Source organism: Poecilia latipinna, unplaced genomic scaffold, assembly GCF_001443285.1.
Source record: "Poecilia latipinna isolate Pla-1442-1.1 unplaced genomic scaffold, P_latipinna-1.0 Scaffold646, whole genome shotgun sequence".
Taxonomy (NCBI): Eukaryota; Metazoa; Chordata; class Actinopteri; order Cyprinodontiformes; family Poeciliidae; genus Poecilia; species Poecilia latipinna.
In genome coordinates, this window is record NW_015113262.1 from 174,891 (window position 1) to 184,837 (window position 9,947).

The window sequence follows — 9,947 nt, forward strand, 5'->3', positions numbered from 1 at the left end:
GTTGCTGAAGAAGTTTCACAGTTTATGACTGTAGGAAGTTGCTTTTGATGCTGCTAAAACCAATACGGTCACTTTTTGTTGGCCAGGACCTCGAGGTCGTGACTAGGGAATTTTTAGGGATGTTCTGGCTGTCGTTGGTCAACAGTATAACGTCTTTCTAATGGGGACGGCACTATTTAAGTCTCTGTTTTACTATTTCCTTCCTTTTTTTCACCATCATAAATACACGATTTATCATTTTCTGATAGCAATATTTTAAAGCCTATGTGTAAAAAGTGTACATATATATAAATATATATAAATATATATATTAAAGCCGTTTTGGACATTTGTCTGGACATACGGACGTGTCTGTGGTTGTCCCTTAGTTTGTTGATGTCAGCACTCGGAATACATTTAGTTCACGACATGCTCTTCACCCGGTGTTTTTCATGCAGGTTTGTGTTCAGAAATGATAATTTAGAACAAAAAAAAAAAAAAAAAAAGCTAATTGTGGATGTTTCCTAATGGTGCCACATCAAAGTGTTTTTTGTCCTCCACCGTTCCCATGGAAGCAATGCCAGTTCGTCCATCTTCATCCTGGTCATGATGTGTATGTTTGCTGTGTAGGTGTGCTTTGGGACGAGACTTTTAGCTTTCTCTTAAGTCTCCGCTCAACGTTTCGCTGTCCATGCACCTTCGAACACTGACCGTCGATAAATCTGGCATGTCATTGATGTACCTAGAGGTGTTTTCCATGCGATGTTAATGCTGTTTGTTTTTGTTCGGTGCACTGAATACAGTTTCACTGCATCTTGTTGCGCAATGTGTTTTGCACATCGCATTCACTTTGTTTACTCAACTTTGGTCTGGGTTATATATTTACGATGACGTATCAGGGCCATTGTGGATGGAAAAAAAAAAAAACGGGGAGTAAATTTCTGCTGAAAAACTCTGAAATTTTCTAGAAGAAAAAAAAGAAAAGAAAAATTCTGAGCTCTAAAAGGCTAAATTTTGCAAGAGTAAACCCATAATTTTTTTTTCTTGAACATATTTGATTTTTTAAACTCAGACACATTTTTAAGACTTTTTCTAGAATATTTCTGAGATTAATCTTTAAAAAAAAATTCAGAGTTTTTTCCAACAGTTTTACTTTGCAAACTCAGAAATTTCCACATTTTCTTTGTAGGATAGAAATTTTCAGATAGTCGTTGGTGAAAATTTGCTCCTTTTTTTCTTTCTGTCTGCAATGTCCCTAATACACAGTCGTAGCCATCTGATTATTTAGGGATAAAAATGTCTTTTTCAGTTGAGGGTGCAGAATTGATTTTATTTTTCTTTTAGATTTTTACAGTGCCTTGTAAAAGTAACCACACCCATATTTTTCTGTTTTGTGACGTCACAACAAACCTCAGTGTATTTTTTTGCAAGAAACCAAAACTAAATGTGAGGGTGTAAAGTTACTGAAACATAATGGCGAACACGATTTTCCAAAAATTTACAGTTAAAAATCTCAAAAGTGTGGCATGTGTTTGTCTCCAGTTTCCCTGCATTAAAATCTTCTTCTACATGTTTGCTGTGTCCCTGACATCACTTTGGGTCCTCTCGTGAATGACAGGTTAAATAGGAACTCCTACTCTTTGTAGGTTTGAAGTTGTCCCACACTCTTTCAGTTTTCAGATAAGACTGAACATTTATCCATGAGAAGTTTGAAGCTGGAATATTGTTTTATGACCTACAAGGGACGCAAACCATTAATTGACTTATTTATTGTGAATTAATGGTTTATTAGATTACAATGAGATCCAATCGATTAGTAATGTCCGCTTAGACACCTTCTGTTAGTGTTGCGGTTTGGTCGCCATCCAGCAGAGGGCGCCGCTGGTCATCCTTAAGTGGAGCCATCAAACTACCAGAACGGTAAAAAAAAAAAAAAAAAAAAAAAAAAAAAGCTGTAAACGGAGTCTGGTGTGGCATGAAAAAAAAGCACTTTACGTTATGTTTTGAAATATAAACATTCAAGAAGCTCATTGAGTTTTACCTCCATTCATACCGCATGACGGAGCAGCGTAATATGATACATTTAGCCCTTGATACAATGGAAAGACAGGAACCTCTGGTACAAAGGAAAACGCAGATTTTTAAGAAAATGGCCGTTTATCAATTAATCGTGAATAAACCCATAAATTTTAGATCAACTCATTAATCAATAACTTGCATCCATATGACCTAACCATCCAATCCTTCTCCCTGACCAGTCTCCTGTGTTTCATTGTCTTAATGTTTGTTCTCTGACTTATACTGACATTAAATTACACATAGCTCAACTGTCTAATAAAAAAGAGTCTTCTAATACCACTTAGGTTTTTGTTCGAGGTGTAAAGGAGACTGAATGCAAATTCATTCTTCCGCTTTACAGTTGTGTGTTGTTCAATTTTTCTTCCTCTTCACAATTATGCACTACTTCATGCTAGCCTTTCACACACAAAAAACTCCCAATAAAATACACTGAGTTTTGTAGCTTTACTGTGACAAACTGTGAAAGGGTTTAAGAGGGTGTGGATACTGTTACGGGGACTTGCATAAGTATATTTATATAGTTTTTCTTTTGCCTTATTGATGAATAAAAACAATGGTTATTATGTGATCCTCTTCCTCAACTTTTCTCTGCCTTTTGGCTGTAACGTTTTTAATGTGATAGAGTCAGAATATGCAAACATCTCATGTAAATTTCACACCCAAAGCTTTTAAAGGTAAATATATGAAAAAGTCTATAATGTAACATCTGTTTTACTTGGTAATAAAGAAGAGAAAACTGATGAAGGACGTCTTCGTGTTACTTCAGGAGTTTTAAGCAGATGTGTCAAGATGTAAAAAAACAAAACAAAAACAACTAATTTAACGGTTACGTATACCCATTTATCAGCTAGCTAAGGGTCATTTCCATCATTTTACAGCCTGAAAATTAGGTAAACTGGCTTAACAACTCATTTATGATATAATGGCATACACAGGATGTACAACCTTCTACTCAGACATCTTAAATCGGAAATGATGGCCATAAAGTCCAAACCAAACAGGCTTTATGAGTGTTTTTCCTCACAGCGTTTGGAGCAGTAAAAGCTCTCACTCAAATCAAAGCCCAACTTAGAAATCCCTCCCTCTGTGTAGCGGTTGCTATGATGGCACCAAACTCTGGAGGATGACTTTGAAACAAACATTTCAGATATCCGTTGTAAAATGTTCTTCAAATTCCCATCGTTTTTATTGTTCTGTTGCAAAGCAGAACTGGGAGTGAGTATAAAATTTTTGCGAATTGGGGAAAAAATCTTCAGTTTTACCAGGACGTTAACGGGACATTTACTAATATACTTTCTCAAACTTTAAAAAACTTCTTATGTATATATATATATATATATATATATATATATATATATATATATATATATATATATATATATATATATATATATATATATATGGTTGTGTTGTATTATTGCAGTTAATAATCAGGCAATATTCCCTTAAAAATGCAGCAATCAAAGAACTTTTGAAGAAACCAAATGTAGATGCAGGGTATTATGAGCCTGGTGGGCCACCAGGCTTTACTTGTGCCCCCACCAGATTTAGTATTACTTATTTGTTTAAGATTTTTTTTTTTTATGTTTGCATTTTTTAAGACTTTATAGTTGGTGTGCGGATATTAATCTTCCACTAACACATAATTATCAAGTGATATTTTATAATTTCCTGTCAACTTTAAATATTTTTTTAACTTAAAACCACGGCGGGCCGCTGGATGAATGACTGCTGAGCGCCCCAACCACTGGGCTTAGCAAGTTTTCTGGGGCAAACCTTGTAGATTCGCACCGATAATCAGTAAATACAGACCCATATCCAATATGCCATTTCAAAGAGTATTAAAAAGACAGTTTATGATCAAATGTACCTCCTAATAATGAGGATAACCTCTTTAGTGTTATTCAGTCAGGCTATAGACTACATCACAACAACACAGAGACTGCTTTAGGTTGATGAGTCTAAAACTTTTGAGTTGTAATAACTTGATTTCAGTGCTGTGTTTGACAAAGTTGTTCTCAACATACTAATTGATAGACTTGAAAAATTAGTAGAATTCTTTATTACTGTTCTAAAAGACCACAGAACAGTCCATGGCAATCATAAATCTGGGCAAATGAATACATTTTGGGGCTCCTTTCTCAGACTACTTTTATTTCTCGTATACTCAAGTTTTCCTCTTTGTGAACAACTTAATCATTAAACAAATACTTTGGACAAACATTCATGATGCCTTTTATTCGTGCCTACATGGTAAATCACAACATTATGGATACATTTGTGACTGAAATATTTAAACAGAGAAGGACGGTATCTGACAGATGAGCTTCCCCTCTAGCACAGCATGGACAGCTCATTTCTTCGGCAGCCTTGTTGACAGCACGTTGTTATCAAGGCCTGGTCCTGGTCCCTGCGATGATAGTCCATCCCTGGAAGTTCTCCTGACTTCACAAAGTCTCGCTCTTCTCCTTTGACTTCCCAGAAGTCTGTCGCAAAACAGAAGTTAGTCGGATTTGTACTAAGACATCAAAGTTGCCGCAGTTTATCGAGCTAACGAGCACTGACCGTCTGGCAGAAAGCCCTTCTCCTCCTCCTCCAGTTGTCTTCTCCACCTGGACCCTCCGCAGGTGAACACCAACGCTCGCACAAGAGCCCGGCCACAAAGTCGCATGGAATTTCTGCTGTCCTCAGCCTGAAGGTTTGCGGCACACAACAGGCAGCAGAGCAGAACGCCTAGTATGAGTGACGATCTCATGTTGTTCAAATTCACACAACATCCGTCCTCAGCAGCCTCTATTTATACAGCCTCCACTGAGCCTCCCTCCTCGCCCCAAGCCTCCCCCCTGAGCGATTCCTGTGTAAATGCCTCTTGTTATCTTTGGAAATCATCATGTGCTTTCACCAAACGGATGTCGCTTTGGTGATTTGGGATATGTGTGGGAATCTAGGCTGCTGTAAAGATGACCGATAAGCTGCATTTTCGTAGAGAGAAGATCCGTTTTACATCTGACCTGCTGAGTTTTTACTGCCGGGGATTTAGTTGAGAGTTACTTAATGGATTTCTTGAGATAACATGCGGATCTGATTGCTTTCTACATAGCAACAAAGTGGAATGTATGTGGCTATTGCAAACAGCAATTCTGAAAAAAAAAAACACATTTGCAGGTATACTTGTCAAACGAACAGCTTCAGCCATGTCGAAGTAAAAGCCAATTCTTGTTAAATTTACCATTATAGTTAGTTTTTTTTACGATGTGGTTTCCTGCTGTAATTTACACCAGTTGATGCTGTAATATAATTATATTACTATTATTATTCAGGAATCTATTTTATAGGCTAAGAATTAGACCTGTTTTTGGTTTTTATAGTGCTGAGTTATACTTTAATTGTCCCCCTACAACTGAAATGAACGAACAGTAATAAAAAATATTGCATTTTGTTTTTTTACCATCAGACAAGCCACCTTTCTCCTTGTTAAATAATGAATTAGATGTATCTGATCAAACTCAAAGCTAAGTTCATGTTCACCAGCCACACTAAGGCCTCATGACTGCTAAACCTGCGAGATTAAAAAACGGCTGAGTTTCTTTCTTGCTAACTTTCGACTTTTCAAACTCAGAAATTTCCTTTTTTTTTCCATAGAAAATTCCTGAGATTAATATCAAAATATCTGAGTCTTTTGGCCGAAGTTTACGCCTCCTTTTTTTTCTACAATGACCCTAATACGTTTGTCACAGTAACCCTACTGAAATAAATCCTTGTTTAATTAACCCTTGTGCGTGCGAGGCCTGAGGTGTGGGGTCGGTTGGACCCCATTTCTACATACAAGGGTTAAGAACTACTAACATGAAAGATGTAATAGCTCCATGCTTGACTTATTTTTTTTTTCTTTCGCGCCTGCGCATTAAGTCCCTACACGCTTGCAGGCGGAGTAAAAAGTAGTTCCCATCAAATCCGTCTCGTTGAGAAAAAAATCACAATAATTTAGTTACTTTCTAAGGTACACTCGTTAAGATGCATTATCTAAAATGACTGAAGTATTGAAAGTATTTATACCTGACTTAGAGAATCGATTTTAAAGCATAAAGATCGGCTATTGGACAATAGATAATCCAGTATCAATCCGCACTTTCACCAGTCAAAAAGCGAAGAAGAAAGTTCCCTCCATTAACGGATTTGCTGCACCAGAAGTTCATTCATTGGATTATTAGAAAGCTTTCTTTCGATAAAAATGAGGGAAATTCTTCATCTTCAAGCTGGTCAATGTGGCAACCAGATTGGTGCGAAAGTAAGTAAACATTAATTTTTAAAAGTAAGACTTAAAAATTAATTTGTTGGGACACCAACTGAAAAGTTACATTTACTTTGGTCGGGCTTCTAAATTAGCATTAGCTAGCTTAGCAAAAAAAGTAAAGGTAAGTGCTAGCTAAATGACAATCTATAGCCATACAAAATAAAATAGCATGTCATTAATCCATCTTACATTGTTTAACACCGACTGAAAAGTTACATTTAGGTTGAGGCCAAAAAATGTTAACATAACCGTTAGCTAAAATGTTAGCCGTAGCCGTTGGTTTCCGTTACTTTCCCGCTCCGCCCGTTAGTTTAAATGTAATTTTTCCTGTCTCTTTGGTTGTAGTTCTGGGAGGTAATAAGTGACGAACATGGCATTGACCCAACCGGGGTATACCACGGAGACAGCGACCTGCAGCTCGACCGGATCAACGTTTATTACAACGAGGCATCAGGTTTGTTCACACTTCGCTTCACAGTACAGTTAGTGGAGGAAACGCTTTAGTACCGTTACCTTACACAGGAGGGCCATTCTGTCGCCTAATTTGAATTTTCAATGATGCACCCAAGTCCAAGGTACGATGCGCCGTCGTTGCGAAGGAGTAGAGCGCGCGACCAAATACACGTCGGCCTCAGTTTTGGACGTGACCCCTGCACAAATACGCTTATATTTAAAAAAAAAAAAAAAGCCCTAATTTGTGAAACTTTTACATCCTCTCCCCTCTTTCTACTAGGGGGAAAATATGTCCCTCGTGCTGTGCTGGTCGACTTGGAGCCAGGCACCATGGACTCTGTGAGGTCTGGACCTTTTGGCCAAGTGTTTAGACCTGACAATTTTGTTTTTGGTATGTATATTTCTGTAAGAATTTAGTTTTGATTAAGAAAATGAAACTACCACATGTTGGGCTGCCAAACAAAACTGGAGTGTTAATTATTTAATTTCTTGAATGTTTTCCCATATAAACAAATGAAACTGGATATTTAGTATGTCAGGATTTTTTTTTTTTTTTTTTTTTTTTTTTTTTTTTTTTTTTTAATTAAATACTTTGATCTGTAACAGGTCAGAGTGGTGCTGGTAATAACTGGGCTAAGGGCCACTACACCGAAGGAGCAGAGCTGGTGGACTCGGTCCTGGATGTGGTGAGAAAGGAGGCAGAGGGCTGCGACTGTCTGCAGGGCTTCCAGCTCACCCACTCCCTGGGAGGAGGCACCGGCTCCGGCATGGGCACGCTCCTCATCAGCAAGATCCGAGAGGAGTACCCAGACCGCATCATGAACACGTTCAGCGTGGTGCCGTCACCCAAGGTTTATATCGTCACCTTCCTTAAATAATGGACCAAGCGGGAGATGACGATGTTCACTTCTGTTCACATATGATGGGATGCTCTGCTTCATAACTGCTTCCTCAAGTTGTCCACACATACTTGAGACTTAAATTCATGTATCTCAAAGTCAGGCCTTGAAATGTCCTGAATTCATTTAAAAAAATGAAATGCATTGACTTGTGGGAGTTGAGGTTAGTGGTTCCCTTGCTTGCTAGCTAGCTTTTTTTTTTTTTCTTTTTTTTTCCCCATGTCCATGCTGGGTAAGTAAATTTATCGCCAGTTGCGTGGACGATATTCGTTTTTGCCATTGACTTGCTTCTGTTGCCAAACCATAAGGTTCTGTATGTGTTGGGTACAAAAAAAAACTGCAGTCAGCTGTTTCTAGTGCGAGAAGCACAAAGCTACAATTTTATTTTGGACATTTCTGTTGTGATACGGGTTTTAAATTTCATTCATAGTCATCTTAAAAAGTCTTATATTTGGGTTGGTGAAACCCAAATGTAAGACCTAGTTTAAGATTCTCCCAATCTTAAACTAGGTTTCATTGTTTTCTCTCTATTCCCCTCCTGGCAGGTGTCGGACACTGTGGTGGAGCCCTACAACGCCACCCTGTCTGTCCACCAGCTGGTGGAGAACACTGACGAGACCTTCTGCATCGACAACGAGGCGCTGTACGACATCTGCTTCCGTACGTTGAAGCTGACCACACCCACCTACGGCGATCTGAACCACCTGGTGTCGGCCACCATGAGCGGCGTCACCACCTGCCTGCGCTTCCCTGGCCAGCTGAATGCCGACCTGAGGAAGCTGGCCGTCAACATGGTGCCGTTTCCCAGACTGCACTTCTTCATGCCGGGCTTCGCCCCGCTGACGAGCCGCGGCAGCCAGCAGTACCGGTGAAGATGCTCAATCCCCCATTAGATTAGGATTATCCTCCACTTTAGATACTTAATTCCAACTGAATGTCTTCTCTTTTCCAAGGGCCCTGACAGTCCCTGAACTCACCATGCAGATGTTCGATGCCAAGAACATGATGGCGGCGTGCGACCCGCGCCACGGCCGCTACCTAACTGTGGCCGCCATCTTTCGTGGCCGCATGTCCATGAAGGAGGTGGACGAGCAGATGCTGAACGTTCAGAACAAGAACAGCAGTTACTTCGTCGAGTGGATCCCCAACAACGTGAAGACGGCCGTCTGCGACATCCCGCCGCGTGGCCTAAAGATGTCTGCCACCTTCATCGGAAACAGCACGGCCATCCAGGAGCTGTTCAAGCGCATCTCAGAGCAGTTCACTGCCATGTTCCGCCGCAAGGCCTTCCTTCACTGGTGAGTTAGGGTTAATCAAACACTAGTCTGTTTGCCTAGAGAATTTGCTTGGGAAGGTGCTACCAAACTGATGTGGACCAATAAAGCAAACTCTGGTCCACCGAAAAACCTTGGTCTCAATTCGGTTGAATGACCACTGATGCAGTTCAAATTCATATGTGAATGCACTAAATCTGACGTCAGTCCATTTGTTTACTTTTCATGAAGAAGGAAGTAGCGCTCAGTGTCTTCTTCATAGGTTTTCGTCTAGTTTCCTTCGGTAGTTCTTTTTCCCTCCTTGATGCAAAGATGGAAACAGGTTTTTCAACAGGTTTGACGTGCAATGTGAAAGTGAACTGCACCATCTGAAAATGTAACAAATGTTACAACTTTGATCCTCAGTCTAACCGAGTTTATCAGGCTATCAGGTGTACTAAAACACAGTGGCGTGCTAGTGCAAGGCCTAGACGCTAATGCTGTCTTGTCACAGGTACACCGGCGAGGGCATGGATGAGATGGAGTTCACCGAGGCGGAGAGCAATATGAACGACCTGGTGTCTGAGTACCAGCAGTACCAGGACGCCACGGCCGAGGAGGAGGGCGAGTTTGAAGAGGAGGAAGAAGACATGGCTTAGGCAGCTAATATGACGGCTTTGCTCTTGAGCAACATTTGTTAGATTTCAGTGTTTCTTTCTTTGTTCAAAGTGTCAAACCAGTGACAATTAAGGTGTGATAAATGTCACCAGTTTTACTTGTTCTAAAAGTTTTAGGATTTTTTAGGCCTTGCAGAGAACATGTTAAATATTACTTTAGAATTTTCTTCTGGAACATAAATGTATTAACCTGTAATTCTGCCCTGTAGCATTTTGAATGTTTTGGACATTGAAGCTTTCATCTGTGAGCAGTTTGTTTTTATGTGTTCGCTCATTTATTTACTGGGACTGTGATGAAGAGTGTTTTTCTGAA

General features: G+C 39.6%; 2 protein-coding genes across 2 annotated transcripts; one reads left to right on the top strand and one right to left on the bottom strand.

The window, feature by feature from the left end:
* Positions 1 to 4,277: 4,277 nt before the first annotated feature.
* Positions 4,278 to 5,667, bottom strand: LOC106954320 (relaxin-3-like). Its single transcript, XM_015043721.1, has 2 exons — positions 4,624 to 5,667; positions 4,278 to 4,544 (listed from the first exon to the last, which is right to left on the bottom strand). The coding sequence occupies exons 1-2, from the start codon at positions 4,811 to 4,813 to the stop codon at positions 4,393 to 4,395; spliced, it is 342 nt and encodes a 113-aa protein (XP_014899207.1). The 5' UTR covers positions 4,814 to 5,667; the 3' UTR covers positions 4,278 to 4,392.
* Positions 5,668 to 6,030: 363 nt separating this feature from the next.
* LOC106954318 (tubulin beta-4B chain-like) lies at positions 6,031 to 9,884 on the top strand. Its single transcript, XM_015043719.1, has 7 exons — positions 6,031 to 6,346; positions 6,698 to 6,806; positions 7,086 to 7,196; positions 7,412 to 7,656; positions 8,250 to 8,572; positions 8,658 to 9,002; positions 9,472 to 9,884. Exons 1-7 carry the CDS (start codon positions 6,290 to 6,292, stop codon positions 9,614 to 9,616), a joined length of 1,335 nt encoding a protein of 444 aa, XP_014899205.1. The 5' UTR covers positions 6,031 to 6,289; the 3' UTR covers positions 9,617 to 9,884.
* The last annotated feature ends 63 nt before the right edge of the window (positions 9,885 to 9,947 follow it).

Excerpts from the sequence above, each read along its gene's own strand:
- LOC106954320 (XM_015043721.1), bottom strand. The coding sequence starts at position 4,813 with ATGAGATCGTCACTCATACTAGGCGTTCTGCTCTGCTGCCTGTTGTGT. Across the intron at positions 4,545-4,623 it reads GAAGGGCTTTCTGCCAGACG|ACTTCTGGGAAGTCAAAGGA; the intron begins GTCAGTGCTCGT and ends GTTTTGCGACAG.
- LOC106954318 (XM_015043719.1), top strand. The coding sequence starts at position 6,290 with ATGAGGGAAATTCTTCATCTTCAAGCTGGTCAATGTGGCAACCAGATT. Across the intron at positions 6,347-6,697 it reads GCAACCAGATTGGTGCGAAA|TTCTGGGAGGTAATAAGTGA; the intron begins GTAAGTAAACAT and ends CTTTGGTTGTAG. Across the intron at positions 6,807-7,085 it reads TTATTACAACGAGGCATCAG|GGGGAAAATATGTCCCTCGT; the intron begins GTTTGTTCACAC and ends TCTTTCTACTAG.